The following is a 15,793-nucleotide window of genomic DNA, read 5'->3' as shown; positions in this document are numbered from 1 at the left end:
CAAAAAACTGATTAAAGATGTTTGCTGGTCAAGTTAGTCAGTTTGTGTGGGTTCTTGCCGAGAACCAGACTGCAATCAACTTAATGTCTAACTTGTGATGGTCTCACACTTGGGCATACATGCAGAGCGACAGTTGAGTTTACACAGGCATTATAATCACAAATATTTGAATATGGGATGAGTGTGATGATTGTGATTATTATTATATTTTACAATATACATTTGTATATTGTAAAATATAAAAATAACACTATAATAACTATAATAACACTCCAAATAAACTTTATACATATACCTATTATGTATTAAGATAAGCTGTGAATAGTTATATTGATCTATGTGAAGTAATGAATATTTATAATAATTAACTAGCCTCAATAGCTCAACGGTAAGAGCGGTCGAACTCATCACCGTAGGGTGGTGGTTCGGTCTATTGTCGTACCCACTCCTAGCATAGTCTTTCCCGACTAGTTGGAGGGGAATGGGAATATTGGTTATATTATAAAAAATACGGCAAATATTCTTTAAAAAAAAAAATGAATATTTAAATCTTTAGTGTCCTGTACCTTTGCGTTTGAAATAGGTATCTACTTATTACTTACATCACCTGTAAATGTCAGAAGTGAAGAGTGAGGTTCTACCACACTGCTCCCCCAAATGTCCCTCTACATCTACAGACATACACTACAATGTGAGCCCTTCACTGATGAAACTTCATTTTACAAATCAAAATGATAGAGATCTTAAATTTAAAAATTCTTATAAGTACCTAAATAATAATTAAATCTAAGTAAACAAGTAACTAAAAGGATACAAATTACAAGCAAATGATATCAACATGTGCATGTCAACACAACATTACGTATGGCCACGTCATCATGGCTGTGGAACATTCACACGGACTCAGCCTCCACCATTTATTGGTTTTCCATATAATATGTTTAGCACTTCTCTGGATGAAAGACAGTCTGTTTTATGTATGAATCCCTCACAACATGTACGCAAAATACACAATGAGCAGTAAAGTACTTAGCAGGAGGCAGCATATGCACAGTGTACAATGTACACTTGTACAACTGTACACTGAAAGACCCTGCCAGCAGTGGCGGTGGACTCGGTGTTAAGTGTGAATGATCCGGTGTGAAATTTGTAGACAAAATTTAATTTCAATATGCATGCAGACGTTTTGCTTAAACCTACAAGAGAGCAATGTTTTTTTCGAGTATTATTGTGTAAAACACTAATTATGATTTATGTCTAAAACAAAATACATAACATAAATGTAAGGTCTGTAAATGACACAGAAGGAAAAATTCCGCTCCATTCTGTGTGCCAACTGCCAGTTGTGTTACATTGTTTATTCATTATATTATGTTGTGTGGAAGAGATCAGCAAGACATCCTCGTATCTTGCACAACTTTTTGTAATGGAAATCACTAATTGAAGAAACAATAGCAAAGAAGTCTGCATTTTATACATACAAAACATATCTATTATTATCTATCTATTGTACAGGCAGCAGTTTTCTAAAGTGATGTTAACAATTGTAATTAAAATATAAAATAAGCCTAAGTACATAATATTTTGATGGCTTATTTTTATTTAATTGGCTCCAAAAACATTACATCAACAATAGGCTCATTTTGCTCTTAATTACTTAATAGAAACTAAAATAAGTATAATCCATTTATTAGAAATACGCGCGAAACCAGCTGGTAACGTGACATTTGTGTGAGATGTGATTTAAAATTTTATCTATACTAATAATATAAAAGCTGAAGAGTTTGTTTGTTCTGCATGCTTTTCTGAGTTCAAATCTGAAAACAGAATGCGGTCCTCGACTTTTGCACACTAAAGTCCTCACAGCGCCTGGTCTATTTGATACATAACTGAAATGTAATTAAATAATGTCAAAGCTGACACGCCACATTACCAGCTCTTGTGATTCTTGTAAGTCACAGATATAAAAAATGTAATTTATTGTATTATCAAATAGCTATTGCAAATAAAAAATTGTAATGTGAACTACAAATCTGACGTTTTAACCAAGTTAAAAAGCTTACTCAAAGCAAAGCAGAAATACTATAATAATAACTAAGTAATAACAAAAATGAAATTCTCCTGTGATTTGTTGAATGCCAAGGAATGTAAAGATTGTCACACTGGCAGTCAATGTCACACGCGCCTACCCTACATGTGAACAGCTAATGTCATACATTATGCACTAAATGTAAAATCATCGTATCACAAACTATAGGTATACATAAACTCTATACTTCTCTATATGCATATATAATATCAAGTATCTAAATATTAGGATATGGCAACTTAACAACTTATTGTCTAATGGAATATTGACCACCTGCTGCAGTCCTGCGGCTCCCGTGGTCTGTGCGGAGCCACACTGTGACAAGCGGGATGCTGTTACATAAGCAGTTATGCACCTAACAGTGCCTGGATGTAAATCATACTAATTACTTTGAGTTAAGAGTGAGGTTGATTCTAGATCAATAACTCTGTTGTAAGAAGATACTAATAAACATTATTCATCTGGCAGGAAGATCACTATTTGTAAACTATGAGAAATCCTCCAACAACTGTCACCACAGCACTTCCTCCCTGGAGACCACAGTGTGATCCGAGGCATGGGTGGCAGAGGAGCTAGTAGCGTGAAGACATAAACTATTCTTTAACCTAGAGCAGGACGGTTCTCTCCATTGATCACATGTATGCCTATAAAAGCTGCACTTTCGCACCGATATGTAAAACTACATTGACAATTTGAATTTTATACCTCAAGAGCCCCAGTACCCGACCGGGACTGACCTGGTACCATCACAACCCACAGTTAACCTAAACAGTTATCAAGTAAGAAACAAATGAGACGTTCGAGAGCAGCGATGTGGGCGCTAGGAGGCGGCGGGCGGCGGGCGCGCGCGGCGGCGCTACGTCTGCAGCCAGTGGAACATGAGGCTGTGCACCGTCTGGTAGTCCAGCTCCGTGTTGGGCGCGCTCAGCAGCCGCGCCAGGTCGGCGGCGGGCGCGGGCGGCGCGCGCGGCTCGCCGTGCGCCGAGTTGTCGTCGGACGCGCAGTCGGAGGACGCGCACGGCTCCCGCCACTTGTCGTCGTAGCGCAGGTCGCACAGCGTGGGCGGCTCGTCCGCGTCGCTGGGCTCCTCGTCCACGGACACGCACGACTTGCCCGCGGGCTCGCCGTCGGCGCCCTCGCGCGAGCCCTCGTGCTGGCGCCGCGCGTTCTTCAGCGCGCGGTACCGCCGCGACCTCTCCCGCTGAAGCCTCCGTTTGCGTTCGTCGGCTCTCTCTAACTCTTCGGCGGTTTTCTTTGTTGCGTTTTTTCCAAAGAAATATCTCATAAAAGACTCGTCGCAGTTTCGTTTCGATAGATAACTCGCCATCAACTTGTAGTAGTACTGGTTGTCCATTCCTCCGCTTTACGATTTGATACGAGGTTCGAGGGAATTAATTACAATTAAACTTAAAGTAATTAGTCTGAAAATTGCGAAATAAAAATAACGAAATGAGAACGTGAATGACTGTAGCTGACGTGACGTCACTTGACAATTGAGTATGACATTTATTTTTTAAACTAGCTTTATGACTTTGAGTTCTAGCTTTTTTGAGACTGTTAGACTGACCACAGAATTTTTTTATTCTTTACAAGCCCTTGACTACGATCTCATCTTATGGAAAGTGATGATGCAATCAAGATGGAAGCGGGCTAACTTGTTAGAAGGGGAATGAAATCCACACCCCTTTCGGTTTCTACACGACATCGTACCGGAACGCTAAATCGCTTTGCGGTACATCTTTGTCGGTAGGGTGGTAACTAGCTACGGCCAAAGCTTCCCACCAGCCAAAAAGGGTTACGTTCCACTGAAGGTTATGAATATCCCTTTGAAAACATAATTTTACGAGTCGATACAAGTACTTGTACCCGTTTCACACAAGTTTCACATGACGACCAAGGTCGTTGTGGTCGCAACTAAAACGTCACTCATGACGACATTAATAGCAGGCTCACCTCACAACGACCCATCCCTTCTCAAGAATTCGTTCCTGTATTCCTATTGTACTCGGTTCCTATAAAAAAATACTTCGACAATTCGAATACATGCGTGGCAGCATCGTAGTCACACTTTTACTTCGATTTTAAAAATGACGATGATCCGGCCATTGAAGGCTTACGATCTTTACAGGCAATTATTGTAAAATGCTTATTAATTGCTTAATATAGTCAGTGAGAAATCATCTAGATGGACTCCTCCTCCTTTTTCGGTCGGTTAAAAAGCAAATCTATCTCAAGTCCGTGTCTATAGTGTAACGACTTCTAAAATTGCATTTTGGCGGGCAAGTTTTATAGCCTCAATAGCTCAACGGTAATAGCGGCCGGACTCAGCACCGAGGAGTGTTGGTTTGATCTCCGCCTGGTCTATTGTCGTACTCGTACCCACCCACTCCTAAGACAGTCTCTCCCGACTACTTGGAGGGGAATGGAAATATCGGTTATATTTAAAAAAAAGTTATGGCAAATTCTTTAAAAAAAAAAAAGTACGGAACCCACAGTGCGCGTGGCCCGAGACCATCACGCACGTGATGCCGCTGGGCCTCAAGACCATATCTTTAACAAAAACATTGGTTTAATTTGAGAAGCTGTGTTTGAAATGATTATGAAAATGGAAAAATCCGAAAAAGTAATTTTGCCTCGACGAAAAATCTTGACCATTTTTATAGAACGGTACTCATTACATACTTTTCATGGATTCGTTCTATTTTTGTAGTCGTTGTAATTTCAAACCCGCCTCCAGGGCAGCGGATTGAATCTGGAAAGAGGATGATTCGATTCGGAAGATCAACAAAATATAAACCATTTTAGGAAAATATCAATTTATTGCTTCCAACAGTTGGAGGCGGCGGAGGCGGGTCAGAAGACGGGTATCTCGGTGCGCTTGACGGCGGACAGCCCGTCGTCCCACGTGAGCAGCGCGCTGAAGCTGAGGTAAAGCGCCACGGCCGACAGCATGTGCCACAGGTCGTGGTTGTCGTAGAACTGCGCCACGCGGCACTCGTGGTTGCGGTGGCGCGACAGCGCGGGCGTGGTCGACCAGTCCGACGAGCCGGCGTTGAAGAAGTAGAGCGCGGGCGCCCACGCCGCCGCCGCGCCGCCCAGCAGCGCCCACGCGTACCAGCGCAGGCGCTCGCCGTGCGCCAGCTTCATGCCGAGGTAGAACAGCATGTACAGCAGCGCGTTGCCCAGCAGCACCATGAGCATGTGGCCGGCGAAGTCGCCGCTCTGGCGCAGCAGGCCGAAGCCGGCCAGCAGCCAGTTGAGCGCGTTGCCCAGCACCAGCAGCGCCAGGCGCGCGCGGTACGCGGGCCGCGCGCCCTTGCGCAGCTCGCTGGCGGCCAGCGCCAGGCTCTCCTTCTCTGCACAGGCCACGCGCTGCTTACTCATATTGTAGCTTCAAATTACTTCTTGTAGAGAACGAATTTCTTATAAAAATTTCTACCGTTCATTTTAATAAAACAAAAAATATGTTTGAATAAAGAAACGAGTGTGCTTTAGACCACGCTGAAGTAAAACTTCTTTTAAAAATAAAAAAAAAACGCCATCTATGAGCCTCAGGCATGACTGCATCGCAACAGGTTCTCGACATAGTATACAAAGAGGGATTGTTTCAAAGTTCTTTATGAACGCCTTGGTAGATTGTACAAACACAGTTTCACTGAGCCTGTAGATGGCGGTGTGCACGAGTTCCTCGAGTGCGGGTACTGTTGACATACATTCAATTATATGTATTATTAAAAAGGAGATATTTGTACGAAGTTGTTGCAGCATAATTCATGATGGTATAAAATATAAGAAAAGGGATGTGATGACTTGAGTTCAGTTCTTTGTTAGGCACCATAAACACCGCCACGCTGCTAGTCGCGTTAGGAATTTTGTGGAGTTATTATTAATAATGTTTGTGTTGTAATTGTTAAATTGTTAGCATACAAACATACCGGGCAGAGGAGGTGAGTGTTAATGCATTGTAAAGGGATCCTTTAAACCTACTCCCAAGGTCACAAGTCGTGGGACCTGCTCGGCGTGTTTCCTCTACCACACACATGGCACGTGCTCGTCTCTGGGGAATGGGAAGCAACGAATGAGAGAATGAATGCGGAGCGCACCGAGCCGGAACTGGCCGAAGTAGTAGATGTGCAGCGACAGCAGCAGGAAGGTGAACACGTGCGCCGCCGTGAACACGCCCCAGAAGGCGCGCCCGCCGCCCAGCACGCCCCACACCACTGCACACAGCACACAGCACACACTGTACACCGCGCCACACACGCTGCCGAGCTCTACGCGAGCCGGTAGCTCAACCTCAACTTCTATTCGTAAATTAATCATTTTTGTACACTAAGAAAAATAAAAAAAATTCAATCTAGTGCCAAAGTTATGTTGCTATGAATCGTTTTAAAACATTGTAAGTAATAGCGTCGTCTGACTTATATTTAAACAAATTAATTAGTAGGACACACGACAAAAGAGCATTACTTATTAGAATCGACTAGGCAACATGAATTCCGTCTTAAATTGATGCTTCATCATGACTAGTACAAGTAGGTATTTGTTGTTCATGTAAAACTTTAAGTAATCTTATTACTTTAGTATTATTTGTTTGGAACTGAACATTTTGGTATACTGAACCATATAAAATAAGCCTAACAGAAGGTAGCTACTGTAAACCGATGAAAGTTCCCTTAACTGTCCTTAACTTAATCAATGGTGATTAAGGAGTATGGAGTAGCTACTGTCAATCGTTCAGGAGTTCCAGTAGTACCTGTCATTTGTGTTCATCGTCAGACCCCTGATGACAGTCATATCCCATCTAGGTTGACAGTTCTTGTCGACACAAATTAATCAAGTGTAACTGTTGTAAATCGTTAAAGAGTTCCATCATCAGATCGACTCCAGACCTTCATTAAGTTGTAGTACTATAAAAAGGTTAATGGAAAAAATATAAAACGCTATAGTTGTCCTTACAATCTTCGAAAGTTTACTTCGATTTCATCAGGATCACATCATCAGATCCTGATATGGTGACTATGGGACCACTTCAGGAGTATTCATATTCAAACAAAAAAAAAATTAAAATTTGTTAATAAATGACGAAATTCAGAGGTAACAAACACTAAAAAAAAAAGCATACGCGTCGAATTGAGAACCCCCTCCTTTTTTTGAAGTCAGTTAATGACGTAAGTGGCTTGCATTATATTTATTACAGGTGTAACATACGTAAAATGAATGTCTCAGGTACTTAGTAATGGTGCAGCGTAGTGGACCGCTATGAAGCAAGACCATGTCACTTATGAAGGAGGAGGTATACCTTTACCTGACGTGGTGCCGGCTACAAGCGTAATGGTGTTTAGTTTTCTACTTCTCTAGAGTATGGCGGTCTAGGATTTTATTGTTTTTTTCAGTGTACCAATCACTCGCCACAATGCAGAACTCGCTAACGGCATTACAGCTTGGTAAATAGGTGATTCCAAAGAGCGGGGGTCTCGGATTCGTCCGGGGAGACCGGCGTACTAGGGTTATCTAGCCGCAGGGAGCCAGCGGAGAGCGCGTACCGGTGGCGATGAGCGCGGCCAGCACGCCGAAGGTGGCGTGCGCGCGCGCGTTGATGTCGGGGTGCCGCGACTGGTAGATCTTCACCATGATGAGCACCGCCAGCACGTACATGAACGCCGTGTCTGCAAGTAGTCGGTCGGTACGAACATTGTGTGTACGCTACTCATCATAACACTTCTTTCTGTCAAATACCTAAATGTCAAAAATGGACAGAAAATTTAGTGAACGATACCGAGCAGGCACACTTTTGAAACGGAAGGCTTCTAGGGTAGGTACCTATTACCTTCGTGCTGCCAAGAGGCATTGCAGTGTTCCGAACACAAGAACACAATCGCTGACGCTGTGCTAGTTCCGAAGGATGCACGAGTTATAAACTTCTAGCTGTGTTTATTGTCTTGGGCGATGATTTTCATTTCAATCAGAAGGGCTATCTACTTCTTGATCCGACCATTAGTGACTACTTTTTAAAATAAACAAGTGTATTTCAAAATCGTTTGTGTGAAGAGCGAGAATTTAGAAGGAGAATTACATGTTTTCGTGATTCAAGGACGCGGGGATGCAACTGTGCACTCACCGAACTGGAAGTTGAGTCGGTTGGGGCACACGTGGTAGCTGGCCGACAGCACGGCCACCACCATCATGCCGGCGCCCAGCGCCGACAGCAGCCCGTAGTGCGCCGGGATGCCGTAGTCGCGGTGGCGCGGCGTGCGCTTGCGGCGGCGGCGGCGGCGGCGCACCTGCAGCATGAACAGCGCGCCCAGCAGCAGGTAGCCCAGGTTCGACACCACGTGGTTGAAGTCGCTGAGCGCGCCCACGCGGTGCGCGCACAGGAAGTTGTAGTAGCAGTAGTCCAGCGAGCCCGACACGTTCAGGAACTGCAACAGGAGTGCGTGTGTCTGTGCGTGTGCGGTACGCACGCACGCGGTGTGTGTCATGTGTGTGCAGGGGCGCACTCACGATCTGGAAGGCGATGACGAACTGCACGACGGGCAGCGCGTAGAACACCGCCACGGTGTACAGCGTGTGCAGGTAGCGGTCGGAGCGCGCGCGCAGCGTCCGCGTGGGCCGGCGCGCCAGCTCCGCCAGCCGCGGCGCCGCCGGCAGACCGAACGGGCCCTGCCGACCAGACAGACAGACGATCTATCAATTTCATACAAAAATTTAAATAAGGAAATATATAAGTATATAGCTATAAAATACGTCTTTAACCCTGCTACTAGAGGTTGCCAGCCCGTGATTTCGCTCGTGCTTGACTTTCTGCTATACGATAGTTAATCCTGGTTTACATCTGATAGTATCAGCGCTATACTCGATCAATAGTGTAGTTAGAGGGTAGAGTAGAACTGTATTAGTAAGTTAAGCGGTCGTTCCGGTAATGATCCACAGTGTTATTTTGTGTATCTGCCATCCTTGACACGTACCTAAAGCTTAGAACCTGCTCTGAGACTACGGCTTCTTCGTTATCAAAAGTGGAATTTAATCGATGCCCCGTCAAGTACATGTTTCAAGTGAAAGAATATAATAAGGAGTTATTAGCAAAAGTACCTTATGCTAATAACTATACAAATCATGCCTACTTGCAATGGTGGCAAGAACACTGGGCGCATAGTGGACAGTGAGACAAAACGTGTCGCACACCTGCGAGTCGGTGAGCGGCGCCGGCGCCGGAGCGGTGCGCTCACTCGTCGCGGCGTCGACGGCAGGGGTCGCCTGGCTGGTGGGCGCCGTGTGCTCCGTGGGCGCCGTATGCTCGGTGGGCGCCGTATGTTCCGTGGGCGCAGCTCGTTCGGCGGGCTCGGCGGAATACTCCTCGTCGGAGTTGCTGTCATCGCAACTGTCGTAAGTGTCGTCTGCAATCAAACAAATATTTTGTTGTAGATAGTTTATATAATAGGCATACCTTGACTACGTCTTGAATACCTATTTAGTATTGTATTAACTACAGAACAGAGAACGCTAAAAGCTAACGTTTTTAATTATTCAAAATGAGCAGTTTACAAAACATTAGAAAGTCGTTTAAAGCATAGCATATAGCATAGGCTTCATTAAACATCAGTGTAAAAGTACGATCGAGTGGCCGTGGATGTATTATGGATGTATGAGTATATTATTAGAATGAGCTATAAAATATTAGTGACATTCATAGACAATTAACATTGTAGTGAGTGTACAAATCAACTTCAGACAAATTACTCTCTTTTACCTCGGTACCTACTGTCAACTCATCGTTACGTGACGATTTCTGCCAGTTCACTAAGCAGGTACATTCCTTACATCACACACTACATGCCGTATAGCGACTTGTCACAAGCGAGTAGAGGGAAGAGCTAGGGAGGTAACTCACTGGAGCCCCGGCGGCGACGCGCGCCCGGCGCCTGCGCCTCCGCCTCCGCGCCCGACGGCGAGCCTGCGGGTGCGACACGCGGCTGCTGCAGACTGGCATTATTACACCCGCAACGGGACAATGACATCATTTAATATAACAACACACCACCTAACGTTTAATGACATTTGCCTCGTCGATCGAGTGGTTGTGCGGTTTCAGAGCAAGCTCCGGGTTCGAGTTATGACACATCAACTTTCCTATCCTTCGGCAAGTCCGCAGTAGCAGCCGAAGCGGGGACGAGCCGGCGGGCGACGAGCTCGTGCTGCCCGGCTCCCCGTCGTTACTCGTCACCGTTCACTGCTGATAGTGATCGTAACAGAGACGAACGTTGTCGCATTGGCATTTCAGTTTCAAACTCACTCTCCTTTAAGGAGGCGAGGCAGACCCTGTGGTCCGTTTGAATAAACTGACAATCATCATCATTAACAACACATATTTGGCTCATTTGCTATTGCTTATTAGCCTCATCTCAGAATCAGTGGTCAGGCACTGGCCCAATGCGGGTCGGCAGACTTGGCACACGCGCAGATAATTAAGAGAAGTGTCCGCAGTACCGGCGGGCTCGCGCGGCGCCAGCACGGCGCGCGGGCGCACGTGGCGCGCGAAGGGCGGCCAGCGCTGCGCCAGCACCAGCGCGCCGAACAGCACGTAGAAGGACAGGAACAGCAGCAGCGTGGCGCCCGCCGCCAGCGCGTACTGCGCGCGCGTCAGCGCCACCTGCCGCAGAGTGCCGCTCAGTGCTGCCGGTGGCATACACAAACAACTGTTGGGAGCTGTGAGGGGCAGTGGGGTCCCTCATTGCATTTTATAATGTAGGTGCGTACTTAACAAATATTTTGTTTACAATCAAAAACAAAAGTAATAGAATTGTCGGCCTGCATATCCTCGTATTTAATTAGTGTAGTAAAAAGTTAAAACATGTATTTTATCCAATTGGAGCGCTACAAGTTGAGCGTTTCGGCTGCGGGTGCGTAAGGCGGACGCTCACCCCCACGGCGATGCTGAAGTCCTTGGCGGCGTGGTCGGCGACGTCGCGCGGCGGCTCGCTGCGCAGCACGGCGTCGCCCCACAGCCAGTCGTCGTCGTCGCGCGGCGCGTCGCGGCACGGCTCGTCCGTCGGGAACACCAGCGCCACTACGAAGAAGCCGCGCGGGAACTCGCGGCGCTGCAACACACGACCGGTGACGTGTGGCCGCCCGCCGCACGCGCGCCGCACCGCACGCGCGCCGCACACTCACCATCACCTCCACGGCGCCCGAGTGCACCATGGTCAGGCGCTGCCCCACCGTCGCCGCGTCCGCCAGCGTCTGCGCGATCGGGCACTGCAGCGGAACAAATCGCGTTAGGTATGCGACGAGCGTGGCGCTAATTTGTAGATAATTTACCGCTGAAATCGACAAACGTATAAGAAATTTATGAAAAAATTCTTCCCCGTAACCGTCTCCTTTTACTATAGAGAGATACCTATTTAGTTATCTCTACCCAGTTCAGACTAGACAAAAAAAATACCTAGTAATATTCGGCATCCTCATCGTCATCATCAAATCAGCCGATGGAAGAGGACGTCCACTGCAGGACATAGGCCTTTTGTAAAGACTTCCAAACATTACGATACTGCGCCACCTGCATCCAGCGAATCCGCGACTCGCTTGATGTCGTCAGTCCACCTGGTGGGGGGTCGACTAACGCTGCGCTTTCACTGCCGGAGATTCTTAACACCCCCACAGAAAACATATGACACCTCTTAATAAATATTAATAACTTGATGATTAAAAACGTATAAAGCTTTCCAACTGTTACGTGTTCCTCTAGTATACAGGTGGTATTTACATTCACATGATGGTACTTAATATCATTGTCGCCGCTACCCATCACATTATACAATTCCAGAGAGTGCATTATGAACGTATACGGCAAGTAGGTATACATCGTGAAGCTCACCGAGTAGTTCTGCACGGAGAGCAGCGCGCAGGCGCCGCTGGCCGACGACGCCACGACGCGCACGCTGCGCTGCTCCGGCGCGAACTCGTAGTGCGCCACGCGCGGCGCCGCCTGCGACACAACGCGGCGGTCAGTGCGTGCTCACACGCGACGCGACGCGACGCGACGCACGCACGCACCTGCGACGCGTACACGCTGACGGCGGCGGCGAAGGGCAGGCGCCACACGTCGGGCCGCGACACGCGCAGCTGCACCCGCAGCGGCGCGGCGCACGCCGTCGACACGTGCAGCGAGAACGCGCTGCGCTCGTCCGCGCCCTCTGCCGCCGCACCGAGCACCGGGAAACGCACATTTATTCATTCAATTAAAACTTCTTTATGCGCGCTTTACTCGGGGAAGCGAATGTGTTACGAAAAGTATAATCGAAATGACATACTGTTAAGTTTTAAAAGAGCTATACACACACTGCGACACTACACAAGTAAGCCCCGGATCCGTAATCCGTTTTTTGGCGTAATGTCGCGGCATATTCTGATCTAAATTCTAATTAAATAGCAGAATGTGGATTATAACAAGTTCGACACGAGAGTAGTGGCGCTACTAACTGTTCATATCTCTAACTCTTTTATGTTCAAAAAATATAGATAATTTTATTCTTTGAACAAGTTTTACTTACTTCAGTCGTATGGTATAAAACACATTTTGTTTTATTCTACACGAAATTATCAAATTATGAATTGTGTATTTTTATTACAAAACTCGATGGCTGGAGTGCTACACTCTGTCTTCGGAGGGCGAGATGAACCGTCCCGGTCATTATGTCAACATGTCACGGATCGCGTGCAAACGTCACTGTGACGTCACAGTGGGGGTCGGCAGTACCGCAGGCCGCGGCGTCGCCGGCGCCGGCGGCCGCCGTGTCGTCGGGGCACAGCGTGCGCTCCAGCTCGAACAGCAGCCGCGCCTGCAGCTCGTACGGCAGCTGCCACGTCACCGCGCCTGCAACACGCGCCGCGTTACTGTCGCCGCCAGTCGCAGCCGCAGCCGCAGTCGCAGGCGCCGCTCACGCACCGGCGCGCTGGCGGGCGGTGACCAGCACGGGGTGCGCCACGTCGCCGCCGTCGCTGCGCAGCCACACCATGCTGGGCATCGTCTCGTACGAGCCCACGCCGCCGGTCTGCAAACGGAGCGGTCACACTCGATTAATGTTTACGTCGTCGCGCGCCCGCAGATCATTTCTTATAAAACGAAAGCTAAGTATACCTACCTAACTATTAGATGCCTAAATGGAAGTGCAATGAACAAGAACCGAGAAGGTACCTATCGGTACGTAATAAGGCGCGCAAATTCCGACAATATTTTTATGAGTTTACTCGTTTTATTATCAATTAGCAGTTTAACTAATGCTCTTGACTCCCGATCAGGGGCGTAGCTACCGCCGTATCAGCCGTATCGATGACACGGGCCCCTGGACTACAGGGACCCCTTACGTGTGAAAGTAAAAAATAGTAAAAAGTAATCACAGTCTTACGTAATCATATGCTTCCCGAAAAAAAAAAACTTCCTGTATAAAAAGATTTAACTTTTGTAATTTCTGAAGTCAAACTCGGACTTCAGAAAATGGAAAAGAGCAATCTATTTTTCCCCGGGTTAAGCGTGCGCAGAAAAGTTAAAATCCTACTTCCACGTATCCTACATAGGTTAAGTCACTGTCATATTTGTTATAGAGCATTAATTCTGTATCTTTTGTGAGAAATCTTTTTGGGACCCCTCCAACTAATTTTGAGACGGAGCCAAGGCCCGCTGCGCCACTGCTCCCGATCCTCCCCTGATGAGGAGGACCCTCCCTCTCACTGTGGAGACAGCTGAGCTTAGCAGATAGGTAGGTATGTTATTGAGGTTGACATTCCGTGTTAGGTTAGTTTAGGTGGTTAGCACGGTTAGCACGGTTAGCACGGCTGTGGGCTGTAGGTAGGCGAGTCAGAAGGAGGCGGACAACTCACCGGCGGCGTGAACTCCAGGATGTACTCCACGGAGTTGTTGAGCAGCAGCGTGTGCACCTCATTGTACGCCAATCTGCGGACGCAGAACGCGCACTGTCAGTGACACCATTACACACTCGTACCTCAGCAGGTACAGCAGGGGGAGGGCGCACAGTGCACATCTCCACGCGCTCGCCTCAACGACAGCACAAACACACGTTACGTACATTAAATACACGAAATCACGACACATGAATGTGCTCCTCGGAGGCGCACGCACGGGAGAGCGAGTGCCGCGGCGCGCACACCCCAGCGTGCGGGCGGCAGGCGGGACACTCTCCAGAGGCAGAGGCGTAGTTTCTTGACTAACAAGTGATTTGATAAATTAGCGAATACGCGGCGGCTCGCGGAGCCTTGACCTGGCAGATTGATAGTGAACCGACAAAAAGTTCGTCCGACCGCAGCTTATCGCCGCCGAAACCGAACGGTTCGGCTTTACCGAAAACCCAAGCTCACGTACCTACGTACGTAAAACTAATTCAGTTGTTTATTCTTTACGCATCACGTAGGTAAATACTTACGATAGTTATCTACATGTCCAAGAATTTGTTTTTCTTTTTGACGCCCTGCTATCACTTGGTTCGGTGTACGCAGCCGATCTGCCGACTGCAGGCATTGCAAAACAAACGTAACTTACATCGATATCACCGAACACGTAATATAGCGACCAGAAATGTGTCACGACTTGTCGATTGTGTCGCATGAGCGGCGAGCAGCAAAATGAGGACAGGTCAACTTTATCATTTATTAGAATAACATTGTGAATACCTAATAATTTTAAATAATAAGGTAAAATAACTAAGTATATCTTTATGTACTTACTTACTCTACCACTGTTATTATTAGGTAAATAGCATTCAACCTCAGTAGTGGGTGGGAGGCATGTGGCATGTGCATTGTGCGAGCACGAGGCAGTCATCAGTCACCATTGTGTAGATACTTGTAACGACTATCTAGTATTATGTGGTCATACTCACTTGAGCTGCACGACGTCGACGTCGGCGGCGCGCGCGCAGCCCAGCGCCAGCAGCAGCAGCAGCACCGGCAGCGGCGCGCACTCTGGAGCAGACATCTCTGCGGCAGCACTCACATAGTCCCGCGACACGCCGCTCACGAGTTTCAATTGAACTCGACTAACTACAATAACCCCGTGTTATGTAACAAACGACCATCAAACTGGAATGAGTAATACTCGACAAGAGTCGACGCTCGTGGTCGGCAGCGGCGGGCGGCGGGCGGCTGAGCGTCGTGGGCGGAGACGGGCAGGGCAGCGTGGCACAGAGACGGCGCTCCGATCTGATGAACTCGCGCTCCGAACGCTCCGCGCGACGCCGACGCGACGCCCGAAATGCGTTCACCGCTTATCAGTTACTAGATATCGGTTATCGCCTCCGATTGTATAGTCATCGATCGCCAACATTGCACATCGTTTCTGGGAATCACTGGAGGTGCGTATCGGTATCCACCGGTGACACGAGGGACGCTTCCGTCGCTCGCTCGCGTCGCACCGTGGGCTAGTCCGCGCCACATCATTTTCATTATCGATCCATATTCGGCTAACGGTGAGCCGAATATGGATCGAGCACGAGTCCACAATACTGGCCCAATGCGGATTGGCAGACTTCACACACGCAGAGAATTAAGAAAATTCTCCGGTGTGCAGGTTTCCTCACGATGTTTTCCTTCACCGTTTGAGACACGTTATATTTTATTTCTTAAAATGCACACAACTGAAAAGTTAATGGTGCATGCCACGAAACGGATTCGAACTCACGCCCTCCGGAATCG

The 15,793-nt window shown here is 47.5% G+C and overlaps 1 protein-coding gene across 7 annotated transcripts; it reads right to left on the bottom strand.

Moving 5' to 3' along the window:
- Positions 1 to 4,888: 4,888 nt before the first annotated feature.
- Positions 4,889 to 15,783, bottom strand: LOC112043677 (SID1 transmembrane family member 2-like). Of its 7 annotated transcripts, none has more exons than XM_052883673.1 (16): positions 14,983 to 15,783; positions 13,967 to 14,039; positions 13,035 to 13,140; positions 12,846 to 12,962; positions 12,143 to 12,282; positions 11,964 to 12,074; positions 11,261 to 11,344; positions 11,011 to 11,187; positions 10,577 to 10,739; positions 9,981 to 10,043; positions 9,275 to 9,486; positions 8,594 to 8,752; positions 8,211 to 8,511; positions 7,636 to 7,758; positions 6,193 to 6,309; positions 4,889 to 5,445 (listed from the first exon to the last, which is right to left on the bottom strand). In XM_052883673.1, exons 1-16 carry the CDS (start codon positions 15,075 to 15,077, stop codon positions 4,943 to 4,945), a joined length of 2,544 nt encoding a protein of 847 aa, XP_052739633.1. In that variant the 5' UTR covers positions 15,078 to 15,783; the 3' UTR covers positions 4,889 to 4,942. The 7 variants fall into 7 exon arrangements, with proteins under 7 accessions (XP_052739633.1, XP_052739637.1, XP_052739635.1 ...); XM_052883677.1 differs by lacking the exon at positions 14,983 to 15,783 and adding an exon at positions 14,527 to 14,922; XM_052883675.1 differs by lacking the exon at positions 14,983 to 15,783 and adding an exon at positions 14,173 to 14,507.
- Positions 15,784 to 15,793: the final 10 nt, after the last annotated feature.

This window comes from Bicyclus anynana, chromosome 9 (genome assembly GCF_947172395.1).
Source record: "Bicyclus anynana chromosome 9, ilBicAnyn1.1, whole genome shotgun sequence".
Lineage (NCBI taxonomy): Eukaryota > Metazoa > Arthropoda > Insecta > Lepidoptera > Nymphalidae > Bicyclus > Bicyclus anynana.
The sequence above is the reverse complement of the archived record's forward strand: the minus strand, read 5'-3'. Positions and strand labels throughout refer to the sequence as shown.

Excerpts from the sequence above, each read along its gene's own strand:
- LOC112043677 (XM_052883673.1), bottom strand. The coding sequence starts at position 15,077 with ATGTCTGCTCCAGAGTGCGCGCCGCTGCCGGTGCTGCTGCTGCTGCTG. Across the intron at positions 8,753-9,274 it reads CGCCGCTCACCGACTCGCAG|GGCCCGTTCGGTCTGCCGGC; the intron begins GTGTGCGACACG and ends TCTGGTCGGCAG. Across the intron at positions 7,759-8,210 it reads CCGACTCAACTTCCAGTTCG|ACACGGCGTTCATGTACGTG; the intron begins GTGAGTGCACAG and ends GACTACTTGCAG.